At 42.2% G+C, this 25,019-nt stretch overlaps 1 protein-coding gene across 1 annotated transcript in view; it reads left to right on the top strand.

The window, feature by feature from the left end:
• Positions 1–25,019, top strand: part of LOC310949853 (neural-cadherin-like) — a gene marked incomplete at both ends in the record, with an annotated part of 79,741 nt that overhangs the window by 31,762 nt on the left and 22,960 nt on the right. Inside the window, 16 exons of the mRNA XM_083917428.1 lie at positions 2,164–2,306; positions 3,799–3,971; positions 5,777–5,945; positions 6,454–6,624; positions 8,125–8,297; positions 10,898–11,065; positions 12,692–12,941; positions 14,351–14,478; positions 14,848–15,034; positions 17,024–17,167; positions 18,507–18,790; positions 19,279–20,887; positions 21,752–21,845; positions 22,613–22,797; positions 23,706–23,935; positions 24,435–24,712. Of these exons, the coding sequence (XP_083773554.1) occupies positions 2,164–2,306; positions 3,799–3,971; positions 5,777–5,945; positions 6,454–6,624; positions 8,125–8,297; positions 10,898–11,065; positions 12,692–12,941; positions 14,351–14,478; positions 14,848–15,034; positions 17,024–17,167; positions 18,507–18,790; positions 19,279–20,887; positions 21,752–21,845; positions 22,613–22,797; positions 23,706–23,935; positions 24,435–24,712 (4,386 nt within the window). The remainder of the gene's footprint in view (positions 1–2,163; positions 2,307–3,798; positions 3,972–5,776; positions 5,946–6,453; positions 6,625–8,124; positions 8,298–10,897; positions 11,066–12,691; positions 12,942–14,350; positions 14,479–14,847; positions 15,035–17,023; positions 17,168–18,506; positions 18,791–19,278; positions 20,888–21,751; positions 21,846–22,612; positions 22,798–23,705; positions 23,936–24,434; positions 24,713–25,019) is intronic.

Genomic DNA, 25,019 nt, shown 5'->3' with positions numbered 1-25,019 from the left:
ATACCATGAACGATGGCCAGCTTCCCTCAACACAAGTAAGACAAACTCACTGTATTTTATTTGGTGTGTAAATCGCAGCCATCTGGCATCAAAGCAATCCGTTACTCACTTCTCATTCTCACACATTAAACACAAACACTGTGTGACATTGTTACTTTCATAGCGTGTTCTGGAGGTTTGCCGAAAGTGTCTCTTGTTCAGTATTCTAGTGAAATCCAGCATTCACACAGCATTCTCTGAGCTTTATTTTTGGCCCCCTCCAAACGTATGCGGTAAACTGACATTCGGATGCAATCCAGTCCTCCACTGACTTTTTGGCAAAGCTGTGTTAGTGGGTGGGAAGCAACTGTCTCTGTGACTCTGCTGCATTTATTCACCAAAACGAGTAAGCCTCTTGTCTTGTCAGTCATGTTTCAATGACCTTCACAGAAGACTTTTACATACCTCTGTTGCTTGTTCTTGTTGCAATGTCAGGTGTCAGTTTCGGTGGGTGGCTAGGCATAGTGCCAAAGAGGTCAGTAGAATGGTGGAGATGCAGGCAGACAAACATAAAACTGAGGAGAAAAACACTCTGAAACATGGTTACAGGGCAAGCGAGAAGAGAATACCAAAACATGCACAGCGAGTAGACAGGAGACAGCCAGTCAGATATGCAGATAAATGGAGAGGCATGTCGGCGGTCAGACAAATGCTCTGCCAGACTGGCAGACAGATAGTAAGAAAGGCAGGCAAATTGCCAGGTAGGGTGTGTTGGACGCTTCGTCATACTGTGGCTTACTGAAATGTAGATAAGCGCTGTTAGTGCTGAAGAGGACCAAAACAAAAGCAGCAAAAGACAGGCATGTAGATGAGGATAGAGGATACTGTGGTGTCTAATAAATGAATCTGTAAGCCAGACTAACCGAGACACTGCAACACGTGAGCGGGCAGGCTGATGTTTCCTGGCATGACCTCTCAGTTGTCATCCGAATGTGTTGTAGAGAGGATAAAAGTGTGAAACAGACAGGCTGAAAGCCTACAAAAATGCAAATACCCTGACATGCAGGCAGACAGACAGGCTTCTTCTGTCAGAGTACAACTTCACAGTTCAGTGAGATGAAGGGAGATGCTTCAGGAAGACAAGCTGAGGGAGAGTGTATACGTTTCATCCCACAGAGCTGCGGAAAGGTGGCCCCTGAGCCGGGTGACAGATTACAGGTCACTCATGTTGCCACAGAGACTGCCGCAGCTGGCGGAGATGAATCACCCATCAGCGTTCTTCTGTAAACCATCAATCACCTCTGACTTCTTACTACAGACACTGACACCCACCCCTAACACACACATACTTACATACATACTTACACACACTCACACACACACACACACACACACACACACACACACACACACACACACACACACACACACACACACACACACACACACACACGCACACACACACACACACACACACCCTCACACGAATTAGAAGAGGATACAGCACCAAATCTCACAGGAGATGAGTTCTGCTGACGAATCAACTCAAACTCTGTGAAAACACCGCCCCCTCTTATTTTCCTGCTCCTCTCTGTATCTATCAGCCTTCCTCCTTCCTCCCGCTCCTCTCTCTCTCTCACACTCCCACATATCACTTTACCTGTCATTTCAGTGCCCTGTCTTTTTTTTGTCACCTGCTCCTCTTTCCCCTCTCTTACGCCTTTGCTCTGTTTTCCATTTCTCTTCATCTCCGCGTCCTCCAAGTCACACAGTTCATCTCCACCCCATCTTGCTTTGTACCACAGCGGTATATCAGTCTCCTGTGTCTCGCTGGGCATCTCGCTGCCCAGCACCACAGAGCAAGCAAATCACTTTTGACATTTTAAAAGGCACTGGATCAAATGGCCCACAGTGAGCTGGGTATGTGGAAGCACTATTTGTCCAATGACTTCACCTTCCCAGTAGACGTTATCATTTGTCTCTAGTCTGGCCAGCTAAGAGGACAGGTTAAATCATAGTGACAAGCAAAAGCCACAACCATACGTCTAATCAGCCTGCTGATGCTTTGGACTGTGTAAATGATTTGGATCTCCTGTCTGTGGGTGTTTCTGTCATTGATTTGTGATGTCCATGTGTGCATTCTCACTTTTTTTGCACTTGTAAAACTTGAGTTCCGCTTTGCAGATATCGAACGTTTGTGTCTGAGGATGCAGGGCCCAACACGCTCGTGGCCACAGTACTGGCCAAAGACCCAGACGGCGATGGTATAATCTATTCCATAACAGCAGGAAATGAGGAAGGAAACTTCGTCATTGACAACCAGAAAGGTGATACTTCTTAATTTTCCAGCGAAGCTCCACATTTGCAGCACTCTAATTGACAGGCTTTCCGTCAAATCACACATTCAATTTCCCCTAATACATTCCTGCGACAGCGGCGTGCAATGAACGCCCTCTACTTTCAAAGTCAATGTGGAAAGATATTGAAAGCTGGTATTAAAAGCTTTGATTTCAATATGAGAGCCATTCTTTCTATTATTAGGGAAATCAGTGTAAACGATGACATTATTTGGGAAATGTCCACCCTTGTCTTTTTTTCTTTGCACTAGTACAGAAAGGAATGTTTCTGAGCTTTCTTACATTGGTGACTGTACAGTTTATCTTTTTTATTTGCCCTTTGATCCAAAACCAGTAGCAATCACTGTGACATTTGTCACCCAACCCTTTCAATTCAATTTCACAACAACTGCGCTATCATAGCTCACAATCTTCAGGCTGCGCTCTGTCAGCTCCTCTTTCTTTTGTGTCATCTTTTTATATTCCTCTCCACCCTTTCTGTGTATCCTCAGAGCAAAAAAATGCTAAAGCTGATATCCTTTGGGTGCGAGAAATACCACTATTCGGCTTCCAACCTTCTGTGTATACGAAGAGTGCTGGCTCATTGAATAACTGCCAGAGCGCATGTCGCATTTGTAAACAAGGTTGACATTTAAGCCGGGAGAATTACCGTGTACATCCCACACTTAATGTAGTGGTGCAGTGCTGTCAACGTCATGCACTGTCATTAGAAGCAAGGACCCTTCTCTGCTCTGTGGGCAGCCGGGATCACAAGTAAATTGGGAGAGAGGAAAGCCAGGCACTGTGCGTCTGTATGTATCAGCATGCTGTGTTGTCTTTAATCAAGAGCATTGAGAGAGATGAATAGAAACACAACAAGAGAATAAAAAAAATCTTCCAATACTCTCACTTCAATGACTTTCCCCCACATCACAGGCTGCATGTTCGTCCTGCAACCTCTGATGTTCGACGAAAAAGATGTTGACTCGGATGCTGCGTCCTTTTATCTTGACTGTTACAAGAAAGCAGACAAAGGGGGTGGGGTGGGGGGGGGGGGGAGAACAGCTAATAGACATCTGCTGAGCCTGGTTAACTTCTAACCTGAGTCACTTACTACTTTATGTTTTCGCTCAAGTGCGTGAGCTGGATGGGCATCTTTACGGGGAGAGCATGCAATTATTAGATTAGAAATGTGACAAAATCACCACTGTGAAATTGGTTTTTGGATTTAGTCTACATATCAGATTCTTACCTTTCTGTGGACTTGGGAGGTGAATTTCCACCACTCGCTATCTCACCCCTGATTTCTTGAACAACAACAACAACGTGCCTTTTTTGTGTTTTGATTCATAGCACATCCCTCACCAAGCAATGCCTCGGTGGCAATAACATCCTGCATTATGACTAGGAATAGTTGTACTTTATGTTTTAGGGGAGGACCCTGTTTTTGATGTGTAATTGAATCGGTCTGTGGTCTTTGTAGGGTTGATCCGTCTCCGCTCCTCTCCCCTGCCTAAACTTCAAGGCCTGGAATACGTCCTGAATGTAACGGCCACAGATGACAATGCATCAGGTGGGCCACACCCTCTCTTCTCCACCGCACGAGTCATCGTTGGAGTTGATGACGTCAACAACAACAAACCTGTATTCGAGGAGGTGAGGATCATGTTTTAGAAGGAAACTCTGGTACTTTTCAGCCTTAGTCTTATTCTCATACACCATCAACTCAAAGATGGTACAAAGATAGAATGAGCCGATATTTAGACAGGCCTCAATTATTAGAACAGGACAAAGGTAAAAAAGACTTTAATTAAGTTTTCAGTTAGTTTTATTTTTAGAAATACACTTTCCTGGCGTTTTTAATTTTCCTCCTCATGTCTGTACAATAAATATGAAAGCAGACGATTAGGCGACACTCATCCACAGACCTATTGATGCTCTACCATCACAGCTCATCGTTGCACACTATAGTCTGTTTACATTTGTCTTTTGACTCAGCACTACAGTGCGTCACATGTGTCTTAGCTGTCATTGGTTGTAGGCCTATTCAATCGGGTCTAGAGGCATTTTGGTCACCTCACTAACATATCCGTAAAAAAAATGTGTAAGCATTATGTTCGTACTATCTCTTGGCCAGTTGCTAGACAACCATTGACGACCCAAGGTGACTGGCGGATTGTTTCCTTAGGACAGAGCCAGGCTGTCATTATCCCCCTGTTTCCAGTCTTTGTGCTAAGCTAAGTTAACCAGCAGCTATCTCCATACAGATATGAGAGGGGTATCAATCCTCTCACCTAACTCTCAGCAAGAAAGCAAAAACAAAGGACCATATTTTCAAAATGTTAAACGATTCCTTTTAAACATTATATTTGTTATGTTGTCACTGTCAACCTTAACCCTTTTAATAGCTGACAGTCAGTTGTTTTGCCTGCCGACACAATATTGTTACATTCTTTTCTCACCTCGCCTGTCTGTCTCATCCTTTCGGTGCTCTTCAGCTATTCCTCTGTTTGTCGCTCCATCCTCTCTCTCCTCATCCCACTCTCCAGCTTTTATTTTTTGCACTGGCGTTCTCATTTCCCTGGCCTCCGTTTCTCCGCTCTGTTTTCCCAGGAGTTCTGATTAGCCTGCACACCCACTCTATCTTTAGGCGCTCCGTTGGGATTTCAATTAATTTCTGGAAAAAAAATGCGGTATCATCACAATATAACATACCTGTTTAATTAACTTCCCCCCTAATTAGGAATGACCTGAACTTCAGCAGAAGACATACTCATGTGGGGCCGAAGCTCCTTGGGTCTTTGGGGTGGGCTGAAAGTCCTGGCAACTTGATGTGTTTTAAATATCAAGTTACGCCTCAGAACCATCTGGGCTACAATGACCTTATGTTTGATATTATGTGATTTTTATGAACAGCTACCTACAGGCCACACTGTCTGTGCCATAATGTCCTCATGAACAGACAGGCATTATTCTTCTTTCTATCACTCGCTGTCATCCTTTGATCCAGCTCTCTCCCTCTATTTCGCTCACGCTCCTCCTTGCCTTGCATTGTTTTGTTTTTTTTCATGGTCATTCTGTTGAAAGAGTAGGTAGCATTTATATGTGATTCAAAAAGAAATACTCCAGAGAGCAGCTCTTTATCTCGAGTATGTGTTCGTTAGGGGGTATGGATTGAATTCTTGGTTTAGTCAAAGCTGTTCACCGCTGCCTCTTCAAAAGAAATTAGCTCATGCTTTTTATTTCCATAGGTACGGTCTGCTGTATCTATACCTTCTATTTTGTTTTTCATGCACAGTATCTCCCTATGTTTATGTTGCGACCTTCCATTTAATGAGTTTATTGTCTTTGATCCCTGTTTTCTCATTAATTTAACATGTTCTCTATTCTCCCGTATGTGAATTGTTTCTTGTATTTGTGTCTCTCCTTTTTTTCTCTCCCCCTCCGTCTCTCAATCTCAGTGCCAGCAATATCGTGAGCAGGCTACAGTGCTGGAGAACCAGCCGACAGGGACTTTTGTGTTGCAAGTGCATGCAGAGGATGCAGATGAGGGAGCAAATGGAAAAGTCAAATATGGCTTAATGCACAGAGACAGCGTCATGCCTGCCTTCAGAATTCATCCAGACACAGGTAGAGCGGTCACAGATTGTCTGGGCTAAAATAGGTCTCAATTAGACATAAAGCACAAAGTTTACTATGGACAGACAGTGCTGCATGTTTATGCTAATTAAAATCTCAAATTCTTCAGTCAAGTTGAACTGTGATCTGAGGGGAGAGGAAATGTTTGAAAAGATTCCGTCTAAAAGCCTGGAGTCCTAACATATGGAATCAACATGTTATTCTGTCAGTCACTTTCTTTAAAGCTTCTGTTCTATTTTCTTTGTCGCAAGATTTGATAACAAAGTCGCTGCACTTGAAAGGGTGGCTCGACTTCCTCAGAGGAAATGTGTAATTGTTTACTTGTTTTCTTGATTCATGGGTGGATGGATAAATGGATAAATGGATGGATGGTTAGATGAATTGATGGATGGATGAATGCATGCATTGATCTGTGAGTTGGAGAATTTCTGAATGGGTGGATGAATATATATGTATTCATGTGTGTGTTTGTGTTGGGGATTTTGTTCTGTATTCACAGGAGTGATTGTGACAGCCAGGCGGTTCGACAGGGAGCGGCAGAGAGAATATTCAATCACAGTAACGGCCACTGATTGGGCGGAGGAGCCGCTCATCGGCATCTGTCAGCTCACCGTCCAAATAATGGACCAGAATGATAATAGCCCCAAGTTTGAGAATTTGCGCTATGAGTGTAAGTGCTTAATAGAAAATGATACATGCTGGTACAACTGTGATACAAAAATGTGTATTGTTAAAGCAGAAGCACAACTAGGACCTTAAGGGGATTTTTTTATTTTTTTTAACCCTACCCTATTTAGTAGTCATTCTGGTCAAAAATTGTCACTGCAGACCAAGGCACAATGCATTCAGAGTGTTAGGATCCATTTGTAGCATTGTACTTTGAAGGCTTTTATTGTCTTGGTGATTATATTGCAGCTCAGTTCACAGCTGCTGGCCGAACGCTCAATTCTGTTCCATTTCAAAACTTGTTGTTCACATTAGTCATTCTTGGATTAGACACAAATACATAGAAAATTGAGTCATGGTTGAAGGATGTGTTTAGAGTGTGGTTGCACTAAATACCTAACCTGACTCCGCCAGATGGAATGATTCGCATAATTCGCATTTGCTCTGCATTTCTATCAGGGAACTCTTGTTTGGAGATCTTTTGGGAAGAGGCAGAAATACTGGTTGCTGATTGGATAAACCATCTGTCTATCACCACCTATGTTGGTGATAGACAAATCAACCAATCAGATCAACAAAGCGTATGCCTTACTAACAGAGCGTTGAGGCAAAGTAAACAACATGTCGTAAAGGATATTTGCCGTTTGTGTAACATGAATTTACGGATAAAAGGCACAATTTCAGGTTCCCGGTCCATATTCCAACAGAAGGACCCAGAGAAAAAAAGTTTAGCGAGCGGCTTGCTCGATAGCTGCGCTCATCTCATCTGCGGAAGCCACCGTTGATTACACTGAACTGTTGCTTCTCTTTGCGTCACACTTTGAGCCGCCTCAATATCAACGCTGATTGGTTCGGTCGCTTGGGCAAACTTCACTACATTTTTTCTGCCGCAAGTTACCAGACTGATCTGCGAGTAAAATACAATGGTGCTTGTAAATACCTAGCCTTGACTAATTCCAAAAGTGTACTCCTCTGGACCCTCTCAGACCATTTTTGATCCCCAAGGGACACTAAAGGGGGCAGAGAAAATGCTTCTAGACCTGCAACCAATCACTGCAACGAAATGGCGGTGCTCGCTCTATGGAAAACGAGTTACAGACGTTCTCAAATTACAGCTAAACAGCACACAAAATGGTTTCTACAAACATTTAATAGAGAAATAGACAATACAGTTAAAGGAATACCTAGTCATACATGATCAGCGTTGTCTAGTTTGACGGTTTGATGACATATATCTGCTAGAATAATTGAAAGTTGAAAGTTGAAACAAGTTTGGCAGATTCCTCTGGTTTCCAGTTTAGTAAATACCACTATTGGGTTTTGTTTTGGAAAAAAAGTGAAATAGCATTCATCCCTCTGCTTAATGAATTACATCTTTGTGTGAAAATTGGAAGTAGACATAATAAATACCTATATCCATAATGCCCCCGGTGCTCAACCTTTACCATCTTTTGCCATCAGCCTCATATGTTTCCATTCACATACATTGTTTCTAACCCTGTAGACTTTCTAAGGGAAGACACTTTGGTCGGTACCAGTTTCCTTCGTGTGGCAGCTCATGATGACGACTTTGGAACTAATGCAGCTATCACTTACTCCATGTCCCTGGAGCCTCCTGAGTACCTGCAGGTCAACCCTGTCACTGGATGGGTCTACGTTAACCAGCCCATATCACAGGTCAGTCTGCAGTTATTTGCAGGCTCTCTGTCAGCCAGCATGCACGCACGAACGCACGCACGCACGCACACACACACACACACGGAGACCCATGGGTCTGTGTCAACTAAGTTAATGAATAAGTCACCCCATAGTGCCTCTATCTGCAGCTCCCAATCCGGGGTGTGTTTTCTCCCAGAGATGCTGCATGTTGAAAGACCAAAGAGAAAGAGGATGGAGGCAGCCTAATTCAGGCTAAAGAATTATTATATTATAATATATATATATTCGGTTTTAACAGCTTGAGATTCCTGTGGCTGTATTTGATGACTATAGCTCTGTCTATTACACTGTTACTAAACATTATATTTTAAACAGGCATTCAAATCTTATGGCCTTTAGCGGTAGCTGTCAAAAGACATGCAGTTTTTAAGTGTATGGAACAGGTTTTTAAGAAGCTAATTATTACAAACCAGGACTCTTTTTCCAATTTAAATACTCTCGCTTTGATATGTGAGTTTCAAAGCTTTTTAATTCCAGTGTATCATCTGAGGCTTTAATAAGAAGACTAGCATACAGCAGCTTTAGAGGACTCAAGTATTAATCGACACAATTTGGAGGCTGGAAGATTATGCATGTGATCACTTCCACAGTTGTTTTTAAAATTATTTTAGTCATATGAATTATTTTTATATCATTATCATTTGTTTTCAACGTGTCCAATTAAATTAGCAACTTATCTGTTACTGCTCGATGTTTGTCAATTAATTGATGCGCTGCAAGTGTTTTACCGTGTCAGAGTGTCAGTGATGTAACACTATTTACATTATTGATAGGTGTATTGTAGACTTTCATGATTTCTGTAGCCTATCAGTGCTCTTCTTCCTGTTTTCCACTTTCACTTTTTCAAATGTAAGAGTTGTTCTTTGGCTAGAAACTTGTGTAGCACTATACAGCCGTTTATTATTTAACATGCTTTTACGCATGGTGGTGTTAGAAGTCTCAGGAAATTTTGCCACTGACTTCATGCAAAATTTAAAATGTTAAGCCCAGATCCTCACTGAACAAAGCTATTTCATATTTAAAGGTGGTTTCAGAAGTTATTTGAATCATCAGGCAATCGTTTCTACTGTAACTAAGATTTTGAAAGGCTTTCATTAAATGATAAATGTCCCAGATGGTCTGAGACATTGTTCAGTTTTGATTTTGCCATCACAGTTCCTGATCACAGTGAATTAATATTAAGGGTAAATTCTCACAGTTTCACACTTCACTGTAAAATGTGCAGCACTGTCTCAATACACTTCAGTGGATTATGAAGGAGACAGGGCTTTGAACAACAGTGTTTTTTCTTATGTCTCCAAGACAGTACATCCACAACCAGCCTTAACATACTGTACAGTTTGGCTCTGCAGCGAATTAAGTCGAGAAGGTGGAAAAGGCTACTGTGACCGTATCCAGAATATTTTATGGCTATTTTCTTGTTCAGGTCTGACACTATTACTGCAAATTGAATTTTAAACCTTGGTTGGATGTTCAAAATCAGTCAGTTATTCCTTTATTGTAAAAGCAGCAGCTGCTGGGTACACATTGGACATCACGCATTACAATCTTTGTTCTGTGGTATCAAACTTCAGAAAAGAGTTGTACTTGTTCACAAATACTAATTGGATTGTCCCAGAAATAGAAAATTGAATTTCTATAGTTAAGTGAGATTTCTTTTATCTGCAGCACAATAATAGAGTGAGTAGCCCGGACACGATTTGCATTGATAGAATAATGAAGCTGATGAAACGTTACATCTTAACAATCGGATCTTATTTGAGCAGTTTTTCATTAACAAAGTGGTATAACTATGACTTACATTATTCTTTACTGTGAGTGGTTAGAAAGAAATGTCCTCATGTGGGCAGAAAGAGGCCCTTTATAGGATTTTTAGTTCTTTTTTTCACTCTGGTGTGAGGCTGATGTTGATGTTGCCCACTGTCTAATTTAGATAAACAGAATGAAATACTCCAATGACCTCTTAAGGAAAATTTCATCTTTCCCTGCAGTGGCAACTTGATGAAATACAGTTTCTCAGTCAAATTTACCCCTTATTTCCTAGTGGTTCAATTATAGCACAATTACAAAAGTAGAGACACTTTTGTACAACCTGAATTATAGCTCAATACCTTTTTTGTGAGGCTCACACAGCTGCCTCCGTTGTTTCTTTACCTAATTAAATGATTCCCTCAATTGGGTTCATGCAACAAGTTAAGGTACAGGCAGGAGCTTGAAGTCATTAGTGCCCATCAGTCGATCATGAGCTGATCCCTCTGAGTTTATTTAAACACCCAGCTCTGCATCTTTTGTGGTTATTGCCGCTATCTGCTGTCATTGGCCAGCTTCAGAGAAAGCTGAAGACAGCCATGCTACTCAGTTTAAAGCAAGATGATAGAGAGATAAGAGTTATTGGTAGGTTTTATTTCTTTATTTCACTATACATCAGGTGTTTAATACTGTGTATTTTAGACATCTAGTGTGTTTATTAATTTACTTTCAATCGACTTTGTGTTATTCAGCTAATCGTTACAGCTCTAAAAGCTATGATGATCATTTTAGTGACTGGACTGTTACAGAGAACTTATATCACACGGGACATCATAGCGACCGATGGGGGAAACCGAAACACTTCTGTGGAGCTGGCAGTCACCATCACCAATGTGAAGAACCAGCCCCCAGAGTGGGAGAAGGAGAGCTACAGTGTTGTCATCCCTGAAAACACAGCTAGGGACACACCAATAGTGGTAAGTGTAACTTCTTGGAGGTACACTGTTTATATTAGCACATATTGAGCCAACTTCTCTATCTCTTGCCCTGTTGAGTTGCTGTAATTGAATCCATCCGAATGTTTGTTTGCTTACTCCCCTGGATTAGTGCACATTTTGAGAGTTATTTAGATGTTGTGATTTCTTTGTGCTCAAAATACATCTTGATAGCTTGTCAGTGTGCTGCAAAATTTGTAAATGTGTTAGTCGGATGCTGTAGGAGAAAGCTTACATTAGACTGCATGAGCTAAGCAAGTTTCAAGACTTCAGGCTTATTAAATCCATTCAAAACATCTCTTTTGATGTGAGAAATATATAGCTGTCAAACTGGAGAACATAAAAATCCCTTCTTTTTCCCAAAATCTTCACAAGGGCATTCAATTTGAGAAAAGAGGTTATTTCAGGGCTAAGACAAAATGTTGGCCTAGTCCTTCTCAAGTAATCAATCATTAGAATAGGCTTATTGTAATCAATATTTAACAAAAACTGTTCTTCTTTCAGACTGCAAACCAGAGAAGTATGACCCAGTTCTAATTAAGCCATTCACATGGGAACAAATCGTACCTGACCTACCTCAAAGAGGATCCTTGTTAAATGAATTGTTCAACATTTTAGGAAGTACACTTATTTGCACCCTTTTCAAGATTGGATGAGAGGATTGATACCACTTTCCTTTGTCTGCAGCCAGTTGGCTTAGCTCAGCATAAAGACCAAAAGCAGGGAAAAACAGCTAGCCTGGCTTTGTCCAAAGTAAAAAGAAACATACCTACAAGCAGCTCAAGAGCTCACAAATTAACATGTGTCTCATTTGTTTTGCCAGGCTGTTATGCCAGGCTAAGGGAATGGCCTCCCAGCTCTAGCTTCATTCTTAGCCACACAGATAAGAGTGTGATAACATCAAACTTGCAATAAAACGCTAAGCAAATTTCCCTAAAATTTAAAACTATTCCTTTAAGACCGGAATAATAAACTTTTGCTGGCTTAGCAGCTCTTGGGAGTTGAGTATTAAACATGAAGCTAGAGCCAAGAGAAAATTAGCATGCCTACCATAAAGACTGGAAGCAGTGGGAAACAGCTAGCCTGGCTGAATCCAAAATTAAAACAATGCCTACTTGCACCTCTGAAGCTTAGGCTACCAACTAACGCTTATATTTCCTATGCTTCTGTGCTCTAGCGTTAACTTCTATTTCTTCATGTAACCATGAGATTACAAGGTAATGACCGGAGTTTCCATATATGGCAGGCAGATGTTATTGATGATTTGGACAGAGCTAGCTATCTCCTAGTATCTCATGTTCATCTCAAAACGCTTTCAACAACTAGTCAAACAATCATATTTCTCCAAAATGCTGAACAAATGTAGCAAGTGAGTTGAACAGGATGTAAATGTCCATCTATGACATCATACAGGTTCAGTCAGTCAGCCCCATGGGCTTAAACTGGAAAACAGATTCATTCCTGTTTTTGTTTTTTGAAGGACCAAGAGATTTTGACCATTCACTCAGCTCAGGGTTGTTTTCATTTATTTGCATCAGTCCTTCCTAACTTTAACTGAGATCTAGGTTTTCAGCCAAGCAGAATCATCTAACTTCTCATCCTATTCAGACAATCAAGGCGACCTCTCAGCTGGGTGACCCAAGAGTTACCTATAACCTGGAGGATGGGATGGTCCCCGAAACCAACATGCCAGTTCGTTTCTACCTCTCCCCAAACCGTGAAGACGGCTCTGCGTTCATTCTGGTGTCCGAGCCGCTGGACTACGAGACCACATCCGTCTTCTCTCTCCGGGTTCGAGCACAGAACGTGGCCGCGGTTCCTCTTGCAGCTTTCACTACAGTTTATGTCAATATTACAGGTGTGATTTGTACTTTTCTCACTTAACTGTATTTGTTTTTTAATGAGAAATTGGAATTAGGGTTTTTGTTTTTTTATTTAACTGTATGTTTGGATTTAATTTTGTGTTAAAATTTTCATTTTTATATAGCATATAATTAAGATAAGCATGTGATAATTAACTGCGGGGTTATTAGTCAAAATCTCAGTGGGTTGTTGTATCTATATATCTATATACAACCCCGTTTCCAAAAGAGTTGGGGTGCTGTGTACAATGTAAATAGAAACAGAATGTGATGATTTGCAAAACAATGAAATCCCATTTTTAATTAAAAATAGCACAAAGACTACATATCCAGTGTTGAAATTGAAAAATGTCATTGTTTTTTGAAAATTATATCCTCATTTAGAATTTGGTGCCTGCAAGGTCATGTTTACCACTCTGTTGCACCACCTCTTCCTTTAGCAACACTCACTGTACGTTTTTGGGAACTGAGGAGACCAATTGTTGTCATTTTGAAAGTGGAATGTTTTGCCAAACTTGCTCGTTGTAGGATATCAGCTGCTCAACAGTTTAGTGTCTCCTTTGTCGTATTTTATGTTTCATAATAAGCCAAACATTTTCAATGGGTGACAGATCGTGACTAGAGAGAGGCCAGTTTAGCACCCAGACTCTTTTACTACGAGCTATGCTGTTGCAGACAATAGTTTTTGGAAGTGTTCCTGAGGCCATGCAGCGATGTTCACTACAGAATTGTGTCTGTTTTTAATGCAGTGCCGTCTGAGGGCCTGAATCACCAACATCCAATATTGGTTTTCGGTATTTTACCTTCCGTGCAGAGATTTCCTCAGATTCTCTGAATCTTTTAATGATATTATTTACTGTAGACATTGAAAAATTATTCTTAAATTGTTCCACAATTTGTGACTCAGCCTCTCTGGGAAGTTCTTTTAATACCTAATCATGTTACAAAGCTGTTATTAATTGTGAGATTTTCCAACAGGTATTTTCTTTCAGCATTTCACATTTTCCCCTGTCTTGTTGCCACTGTCCCAACTTTTTATGAAACGTGTTGCTTTCAAAAACATTTTGCTTTCAAAAAACAATGACATTTCAACTTTGAAATGTACAATGAAAATATGGGATTTCAATGTTTTTCAAATAATTTAATTCTGTTTTTATTTACATTTTACACAGCATAAATATATAGCATCATTTGATTTAATGTTGAGTCCATCTGCAGGGAAAGAAGTCCAACATCCAGATTCAACTCAGCAGCTGCAATAAACAGTGTTTCACTCATCAAAAGTGTCTAAATCTTTAATGTGTACAGTTACAGAGGCTACAACATTGGGTGCTAGAGAATGTATTACCTAATTACTGTCTGGAAATTAACACATTATCAATATGCTACTCTCTTCTCTCCTAAGATGTCAATGACAACGTGCCATTTTTCACCTCCTCCATCTATGAAGCCTCAGTAACAGAAGGAGCCCAGCTAGGGACTTCAGTTCTCCAAGTGTCTGCCCATGACAAAGACCTGGGTCTTAATGGAGAGGTTTGTTGTAATCTATTTGTGTTCATGTTGTGCAATGATGAGATTTTCAACCACATATAGGCAGGTTTTCCTTCACCGAACCAGCCATGTTATGCTGGGAGTATACTGTAACATCACAGTGTGGAAGCTTATGTTCCAGAGTTATCAAGGTGGTATTTGAAACTTTGCAGTTGTGTGACTGACTGTGACAATATCAGCGGGATAGTATATCGATCTAATTTTGCCTTTAATGAGAAGACCGACTCTTGGAATATTACAGAAGTCTCCTGACATCTTCAGCTACAAAGCTTTTAATTTCTGTTTTTTTTTCTGCAGGTTATTGCTTGGAGGAGTACTGTGGCTTACTTTCAAATTCCCTGTGCTTCACAGATCACTTACTCTCTGCTGAGTGACAGCAGTGGCGACCACCATCTGTTCCGCATAGACCCAGAGCTTGGAATCATCTACACAGAAGCTGTGTTTGATCGTGAGGCCCGTAGCTCCTATTTACTAGAACTTCAGTCAGAGGATGGCCAGGAGTCAGCACGACCTGGCAAGAACAAACAGCCCAACTCAGGTTAGAAATGATGAGGATTTAATGATGACTTTTTCATCGAGCCTAAAACTGCTCATGACTTTATATGTTGCTTCATGTCATTAAAGCAGCACAAAGACAGGAAACATGGAGAGACTGTTAGCCTGACTCTGTCCACAGGTTACAAAATCATCCCACCAGCATCTCTAAAGTTCCCTATTTATTATGTTATAGGCTGTTTGTTGGATCGCCCCTAGCTTAGCATTAGCTTGGCTAGCCGTAGCTTACCGTACAGACATGAGAGTGGTATCAATCTTGTCTTACTCTTGATAGGAAAGTTAATAAACATATTTCCCAAAATGTCAAAGTGCTCAATAATGCCAATTCTAAGCCTATATTAATCTGGTTTCACAGTGCCGTGCAGCAACCTCCATGACTCGCCTACCTTCAACAGTGTTTCCCAAAAATGCAAAACTTTTTTAAAAGCGGTGAACTCTGGGCGGGAGATCAAAATCTGTGCACGTTCGAATGTTCGGCAACTACTTCATTCCCCTGCCACTGTGATCAAAACCGCTTCCCCTCTGTCTGTTTCCCTCATTGAAATGACTGGGGGCAGCAAGTTACCATGCAGCAGTGTGAAAGCCTCTTTCGGGTGATTAGTATTCAGTATGTCAGTGGCAGTTACTTCAGATTTAGTGTATCCCCATGCTTTTTAGTTTTTCACTGTAAGAAACTATGTGAGTTAGCAGAGTTAACTTCGAAGTGACCTCTGGCCTGGCACAGTCCCATTCTTAAGCTACATTGTTCTTTCCCTTCAAGCCTACAGGGCAATACTGAAAACTATGAGGAGTTCATCCTCTGTGCACAGTGTTTAAAACATACCGCTGTGGCATGACAATACATTCATTTACACCTGGGGATTGACTTTGATTAGTCCACTGCTATGACCAGACTGCCACACTCTCTTCCATGTCAATATAGCCCAGAGATTTCTTGGCAGTCTTTTTTTGTTACAAACCCTTTTTTTCTCCCCCTTTTTCATTTTTGTTGTTCAATATTTAACCAGTGTGGCCTGTGTTTGTTTACCATGGTTTTTTTGTGACGTTTTGGCCATAAAACCTTAGCCTGTCTCTATCGTGATGTCATATGACATTTCGGGTCTTTTGCAAATGTTTGTGATGGAGGTATTAGGGTAAAAGGGTGATGTTTTGGAGCAGTAAAGCCTTCTCTCCAGAGTTGCCAGGGCTGCTTTGCATTTTCAATGAGCCTTAGCTGTGTCTTGGGCTACGAATCTCCCACATGCAGAAGGGCTCATCTCCTCTGCAAACATTACCTGTCTCACTGCATCACCTCTGGGATACAGGGAAATGTAAAAACAAGCCAAGAAAATAGAGCCACCCTCCACCACCGTCATCTCTTACTGCAGCAGCTCCAAATTAATATGTCACCCATGTGTTCAGTTAGCAGATAATTTACTCTTTCTAACTAAAGAAATAAACAGCATAATGAGGAGGGCACAGATAAAACACAAACACTTGTCATCTTATAAATATTTAACCTTCCCAGTAGAGAGGTTCTTTATCTACTCTCTGTAAAAAGGCATCTTGTTGAAGAGGTTTAGCCCCATTACTGTTATTCTGTCTGTTTGAATGGGTTACCCCTATAAAAACAATAAACTCCTGACCAAATCAATAATTTATGTTAATTTAGCACATATTTATGACTAATGTTTTTTTCTGGTTTCTGTGTCAATGAGGCAACTTGCGTTCAGTTAAGTGCCTCTTCCCCACTAAACACTGACAATGAATTGTAGAATCAATAAACAGATGGAGGGAGTATACACACACAGACACCTTGTTTGACAAAGTGTGTGTGTGTGTGTGTGTGTGTGTGTGTGTGTGTGTGTGTGTGTGTGTGTGTGTGTGTGTGTGTGTGTGTGTGTGTGTGTGTGTGTGTGTGTGTGTGTGTGCGTGTGCGTGTGCGTGTGTGTTGTGCGCTGTTTAATCTCCTGCCATTCTGTCATTCTTGCAGACACAGCGTATGTGAGGGTTTTCATCAGCGACGTCAACGACAACAAACCAACCTTTGCTCAGCGACTGTATGAAGTCAGTGTCGACGAGAATGCAGATGTGGGCCTGGCTGTTGTCACTGTTAGTGCTAATGATGAGGATGAAGGTATGCTTGATGAGGCAGTAGACTGCGGAGGTCCCAAAGAGATTTAACCAATGCTACATCATAGAGTTAAAGCTTAAAGAAACAAGCCAACCAGAACCTATACAAAAGTTTTTTGTGAAACACTTTATTTTTATTTTTTTCTTGAAATAAGTCTGTCAGTCTTTCAGTTTTTCCAGCAGTGAGTAATGTGCCAAGTACACACCTTTAGAAGAATGCATTAAGTGACCCTGTCTTTCCCAATCTGTCCTAACTCTGCTGAAACCACGCTGCTGGAATCCTGCAGTGTGCTAGATTTAGCCGTAGTCATTTGAGTGCTTGGTAATGCACTGTTGCACATATGTTCCAAAAAGTGACATGCTCCCACACAGTAGGTGGGCGGGATTTATCCAATAAAGCAGTTGCTCATCCTCCATACAGCAGTAGCCTAAGATCCCTTTATCAGGCATGTTTAGGTCCGTTAATCAAGTATTTATGGCGAGCGGGGGTGCAGCTTAGGCTGGGCTGTAGCACTAATGATGAATAGCTGTGGAATAACACCAACCCCCAACATTAAAGTTGCAATACTGTTGCACTTGCGTCTGAGAGGCTACGCTCAATCTGTCTTGTTTAAAAAACCAGCACCCTGGGCTCGACTGCTGTAAGCCTGCCAGATCACTGTGGGAGGCAGGGAGCACTTTGTCAGCCACGGTTGTGTTAATAGTACAGATTAGTGTATTTACATGAGATTGTAGCTACTTTAACCCAACAGGATGATTGAAAACGAAGACTGTTCATCCCATGAGATTATTTGATCTATTCTAATGTTAAACTGGTAAACTGGATTGTCACAGTAGATAAATTCAGATATTGACTTTCTCTTTACTAAACTACACACCCCAACCACCACCCTCTCTCAGGCCTCAAAATCATTCCCTAAAGGCCACTATCAAAGTGCATTACTGTATGCTGTCTTTGACTCTCATGCTCCCTTTTACTTTTTTCTGCACTTTTTAAAAAAAAAAATTAGTATCTGATCAAAGGCAAGGAGAAAAGCTACAACGTTTCCATTTAATTAACTAATCAAAACAAGAAAGGGATACATGAAAATGCTACTAATGCTCAAGTCTCGAAGTAAATGGGGTGTTACATATTTGTGGTTGCGCCATTCTGTTATTGCTAGAATAATAGTACTTCTGCTTAAAGTAAGAAAATGGACAATACTGAATTATTCAGCAACAACCTGCTGTGAAGTCTACTTACATCTTAAAATGATGCTGCACTTGGTTTATCTTATTGTAGAACAGAATCTGGACAGTGATTTCCCATTAGCAATCATGCATTTTGTAATTTTCCGTCACAGGAGCCAATGCCAAAGTGCGCTACCAGATTACATCTGGAAACAAAGGTGGTGTTTTTGACATCGAGCCAGAGGTGGGGACCATCTTTATTGCACAGCCACTGGACTATGAGCAGCAGAAGAGATACAAGCTACTGGTACTCGCCTCCGACGGGAAGTGGGAAGACTACGCGGCTGTTGTAGTTACTGTGGTCAATAAGAATGACGAGGCGCCTGTGTTCTCCATGAATGAATACTATGGATCTGTCACAGAGGAGCTCGATGGATCACCTGTGTTTGTACTACAGGTGAGGGGCTTAGATGATTACTGCTAAGATGTTTAACACTGCTGTTTTTTTCCATTGATTGTTGTATCCAAAAATCTTGAAAGCTTCTCAAAGCTGTGTGACGGCTGAGTATTGCTTAAAATGTCTTAATGGAACATGTTATTTCAGTGTATCTACCGCAAGTCTTTTAGTGTCACTGTCGTTTGAAACATTATAGAATTATCAATACACTAAGTTAGAGAGACAGTAGTGATGGATCTTGTGTGGGGAAATTCAGTAGCGAGGCTGTCAGACCCACTCCGAGGCCAAATGCAAGAAACATGCCTGATCAGAGCTCATTCCTTTAATTTAGATAGTCAGGAAAAAGTGAAAACAATTAAGTGGGTTGTCTAACAAATCCAAAGAAGACCTGGGTGACGGCTGAAGGGATATAAAAAGGAAGCAGCAATTTGGGTTTGACTGGATGAATGAATATCCATTTTCTTAAGGAGCTGTCTTTATCACTGCAGGTGACCGCTACTGACCCAGACAAAGATGCAGACCAGGGCGCCATACGGTATTCCATTCATGGCCAAGGGGCAGAGTCCCACTTCATGATCAACGACATCACAGGGGAGATGTATGCCCAGCGCACCATGGACCGAGAGGAGCGTGCCGTCTGGCGCTTTGTTGTCATGGCAACGGACGAAGAGGGCGAGGGGCTTACTGGCTTTACGGATGTTATTATCAATGTGTGGGACATCAATGACAGTGCCCCTGTCTTCACGTGTGCGCCTGATAATTGCCACAGTAGCGTGGCGGAGAACTCCCCTCCTGGAACATTCGTTGTGGAAATGACAGCGGTAGACCTTGACGATGCAGCTGTAGGTCAGAACGCAATCCTCACGTACCGGATTACAGAGAACGTGCAAAACGCAAACAAAGCAGACCTTTTCATTATTGATTCCAGCACTGGCACTATATCTGTGGCAGCAGAGGGGTTGGACCGCGAGTTTGCTGACAGCCACCGCATGGTAGTCGAGGCCCGAGACGGCGGGGGTATGACAGGTACAGCTACCGCCACTATAGTTGTAACTGACATTAACGACCATGTGCCAAAGTTTAGAGAGGACCGGTGTGGTAAACATGTGCCTGAGAGCACTAATGAAGATGCTCCTGTCCTGGAGTTGAGCGCTGTGGACCCTGACGCTGGCATGTATGGACAACTGGCCTTCAGTGTGGTGGCAGGAGACCCGGAGCAACGATTCTACATCGTCAGCCACAGACTGGAGCAAACGGGCACTCTAAGGCTGAAAAAGAAGCTGGACTTTGAGAACCCAGGGGAGCAGCAATTTAACCTTACCATCAAGGTGGAGGACTCTGACTTCTCCAGCCTCATCCACTGTCAGGTTCTATTGGAGGATGAGAATGACAATGCTCCCGTGTTCACCCCAAGCGCCCACCTGCTCTCCCCTTTGCCAGAGGACATAATTGTGGGAACGAGCATCATTCAGGTCACTGCCACTGACTCTGACTCAGGCCTGAATGGGGACATTTTTTACAGCATTCTCCCTCAGTCTGACCCCTATGAACATTTTACAGTGAGCCAAGCTGGTGTAGTCACAGTTGCCAGGCCACTGGATAGGGAGACAGTGGCGGGTTACGAGCTGGTTGTCATGGCAACAGACCAGGGTACCCCAGCACTGACTGGCAGTGTCACGGTCCACTTGCCACTGCTAGACATGAATGACAACGGGCCAGAGCTGGAGACAGCCTACACTCCTGTGTTGTGGGAGAACAGTCCAGCTCCTCAAGTGGTCTGGCTCAACAGTAGCTCAACTCTGCTTCATGTTGTGGACAGAGACTCCCCAGAGCATGGACCACCTTTCTTTTTCTCCCTGCCCACACTTTACTCTGTCGACTTCCACCTGCAGGATCACGGAAACGGCTCTGCCACGCTTACTGCCCTGCGAAGATTCGACAGGGAAAGGCAGAGCGAGTTCCACTTGCCGGTAATTATCATTGACAGCGGCGATCCACCAATGACAGCCACAAACACACTCACCATCACCATTGGCGACCTGAACGATAACGCCCATCAGGCAGGAGAGAAAGATGTCTATGTGCACAGCCGAAAGGGTGAGTTTCTCGCTGCTTCCCTTCATTCTCTTTGCCCCTTGCTTTCACTACAGAGCTTTTCACTGCAGGCAGGGCTTAAGTGAAGAGGGGGAACTGAGGCTACAGCCGAGGGGTAAAACTCCCAAACCTGCTCAGTGTAGTCTTGAATTCATAATTGCACTACCTTTACATTCTAACAGGGTTTTGTTATGGTAATGTCTTTGTCAAATCCTTTCTCAAGCCCTCAGCACATCTTTCCCTTGCCAAGCCTAAAGCTCAGTTGAGCATCGCATTATGATATGTTTCCTCTTGTCATGTATTGTTTTTTACCCTCCAGGTAAATTGGTCAGGTATGCTGGCTTGTTAACTCAACTTCATGGCAGTTTTGGTGATAGTGGAAAACAGGAATGCTGTGACTCATCCAGGCTGCCATTGTTTACCCAGCTGCAGTACTCTGGCACTGCAGGTCGATAATAACATAATCCATACTGAGATAGCCCTGCTTCCTTAAGCTCCACGCTCTCTGAAGTGGAGCACCGGGAGCCTATTCATTCCAGCAGTGGGGCTCCACAGTTATGAGCATAATAAGTAGAACAGAACACAAGAATGCAAGATAAGGAGAAGAGAGGGACTAAAAGATAAGTGTTGGCATCAGCAGATTCTGTCCAGACTGAATCAGTGTGTGTGTGTGTGTGTGTGTGTGTGTGTGTGTGTGTGTGTGTGTGTGTGTGTGTGTGTGTGTGTGTGTGTGTGTGTGTGTGTGTGTGTGTGTGTGTGTGTGTGTGTGTGTGTGTGTGTGTGTGTGTGTGTGTGTGTGTGTGTGTGTGTGTGTGTGTGTGTGTGTGTGTGTGTGTGCGTGTGTGTGTGTGTGTTTACCTTGAACAGGAAGGATGGCAAATGCGGCACTAGGGAAGGTGTATGCCCCAGATCCTGATGACTGGGACAACAAGACCTACACTCTGGAGACAAGTGCAGCCAAGTAAGAGCTCTCTGTTATATACATGTGGTTTTTTTAAGAAAACATTCTGATCTCCAAATGTGCTGTACAAGTACAAGTGCTAAAGCAATATAGTTCCAGAAGAACATGCAACAGTGTAGAATTTGAAAAAAGAAGAGGCTGTGGAGTCAGCATTGAGGCTGTATTTCTCGAACAAGGCCTCTTTCAGTGGTATCACTCTGCCTGAAACATACCTAACAGGTACTTCTCCTAATCTTGGATCCAATTCCTTGCCATCTAATATAAGCTACACTTTCTAAACTGACGGTGTTTGCCATTCTGGAAAATGCAATCAGATTCAAACAAACTAAGCAATCCCTGTCCACCTGTAGAGTATAATGTTCTTGAGATGAAACAGCACGTACAAGAACCGTCTGACTCCATCAGGGACCTTGTGAAGCTATTCAGTATTCACACCCTCAAGATCAGATTAGAAATACCAATTGCATATTTGTTTTATTCATACAACAAATTCTGACAGTTACCATGACAACTATGAAGCTCTTTTGGAGCCAAAGAATATTTTTCTTCTTCTTGGAGTTGTTTCTTTGTTTTGTGAATTTGCATTAACTTCCTGCTGGAGCAAACCCAGATATCACTGACCAATTCTCCACTTGTCTGTCTGCCATCTGTCAGGTATTTTTTTTGACAAGAGCTTAGAAACAAAAGAAGCCACTTCTTTTTTCTTTTTCTTTCATCTTCCTCTGAAGCCGTCCTCTCCTACTTAAAAGCTACTCTGTTTTTTTCAGATACTTCAGTCTGAACCAGAGCACAGGAGTGCTGACCCTCCGACAGAACACTCCAGCAGGCAGCTACTGGTTGAGGGTTGGGGTGTCTGATGGGGTGTGGCCCGATGTGTACTCAGGGGTCAGAGTTCACGTCAGGGAGCTGGTAGAAAAGGCCGTCCTGTCGTCTGCCTCGCTGCGTTTGACCGGTAATGTAGAAACACTAACTCACCTGAAGCCATAAACACAATTTTCTCTGCAGGTAGATGAGTGTGGCTTTGTCTCTGCATGACCCCAAAAATCAGTCAAGACAATATTGAGTATAATGATTTCTCAATTGGATTTCCCATCTCAGTCATCCTCCGCAAAATAGAAAGCTTTCTCTTTGTTGCCACTGTTGTTCAATTGCTTTTTGAAGCTGATGTCGAAAGAGGCAGCATCTGCCAAAGGCATGAATAAATTGGTACTTTACACTGACTGATTATCAAGTTGTCAATCTAATTGACGTTGAAATAATAGGCTGTCAGGAGAAATTTTACACTTGCATTATTTAACATTTCTAAGCATTGTAAAGCAACCTTTCACACTGCCTGTTGGTAATAGTTTTCTTTTTCTTCTTATTCTTTAACACTGAAGTTTATGTTAGAGTGTTCATTTTTCTGTCAGTGTCTCAGAGCAAATCAGAGTTATAAAGGTCAATTTCAAAGTGTCAGGTAAAGTCCTTGACATTTAAAAAGCCATTCGCTGAACAGAGTCGAAGGCTATTATGGATGCCTCTGACTCCAAGTCATTATCATATGTGAAGATTAAAGATGACTGCTCACATTCTTCAGATATTATTGGAAGGTGGCACCACAAATGTGATTGATTTTCCATTAAAATAGTTTGTACAAGGCAGCTCTATAAGACCCTAACTTTATTTCAGTGAAGAACTAAACGATTTTTATTTGACTGCATCACGACTCATTCACCTTATGAATGACTCAGTAAGGAAGTAGATCAATAGTGGGAGATGTTAGGCTACCTCTTGTGCTAATGGAATCGGGAACTTGGTAGACTTTGATCAACTCCGTAGTTGTCATTGATGAGTCAGTAGTTCTCTCTTTGTCTCCTAAAGGCATAACAGCGAGAGATTTTATCGACTCTCACGTCGAGGGGAAGAGTCGGCTGGAGACGCTCTGGGACTTCCTGTCTGAAACCCTGTCTGTCAGACCGGGGAGCATCAACATTTTCAGCATAGCAGACAGGGAGGAAAAAAACGTGGACATCCATTTCTATGTGCTAACTGATAATGGCTACCTTCGCCCAGAGAAACTGCATACTGTCCTCACCGCACATAAAAAGAAGGTATATACCACCGCCTCTGATAGATAGAGATCAATGCTCATATATCAAGTAATACACTTGGGAGCTTGGGGGGAAGAGATAACGCAGCTTTTTATCTGCCCTTTTATTTTCACACCAACCTACTGTCTGTTTACTGCCCGACCCTGTCATGTCTCTTTGTCTCTTCCATTCGTTTCTTCACTGTCTCCTTTCTTTTTTTAATCAGTTTATTTTTGTCCTTGCTGTTTTTATTTGATTTCAATTCCCTATCATCTCTAGCTATACGTCTTACTCCTTTAAGAATAACCAACCATAGAAAATGAAATGCATTTATGTAGATTAGGCCATGCCTTCTTTTTTTGCATTGCCAAATCTACTATAACTCCAAATTTATATCACTGCATACCCCACACCACCCACAATGAAAATACAAATCCTTGTATCTTCACTGACAATTATTGTCATTCACATTTTTGTCTCTTGCATCTCCTCCCTTCTTTCCTTTTCTGACTCTCCGCAGCTGCAGTCACTGCTGCGTGTGAATGTGAGCCAGGTGCAGGTGGATGAGTGTGTGCGCACAGACTGCAAGACATCCGGCGGCTGCTCCACACAGTTAAGCATCGGTGACTCGCCCACCCTGATAGACTCAGGTGCTTTATCCCTGGTCTCAGTGAAGGTGACGTCCTCGGCTGTGTGTGGCTGCGCTGCCAGGGAAATGACCCACCAACCCTGCTCTTCCTACCCCAGCAACCCCTGCTTTAATGGGGGAACCTGTGTCGACACACAGAGTGGATACAGGTGAGAGGCATGTTGCTCAGGAGGACTGAAATTGGAAGAAGCTCTTAAAAGATAGAAAGCAGGAATATAAGTTGTTGTGTGCTGCAGTCTTCTCTCTAGTCCTGTCAGGCTTACTGTAAGAGTGACGTCTCGGAAAATCAGCTCAGAATTACTAACAGCGCCCCTCGTGAGAAAAATCTCCTTCACCTGCAACTTGACCTAACTTGCCAAAGCTGCTCTGCTGTTTCGTCGGCTGAATAGAGAGCAGCAGAATTTTTCAAAAAGGCTTTGGGATTTGCAATCGAAGCAATGTGCATGCTTGTGCATA

Source organism: Echiichthys vipera (assembly GCF_963691815.1).
Source record: "Echiichthys vipera genome assembly, chromosome: 7".
Classification (NCBI taxonomy): Eukaryota; Metazoa; Chordata; class Actinopteri; order Perciformes; family Trachinidae; genus Echiichthys; species Echiichthys vipera.
The sequence above is the reverse complement of the archived record's forward strand: the minus strand, read 5'-3'. Positions and strand labels throughout refer to the sequence as shown.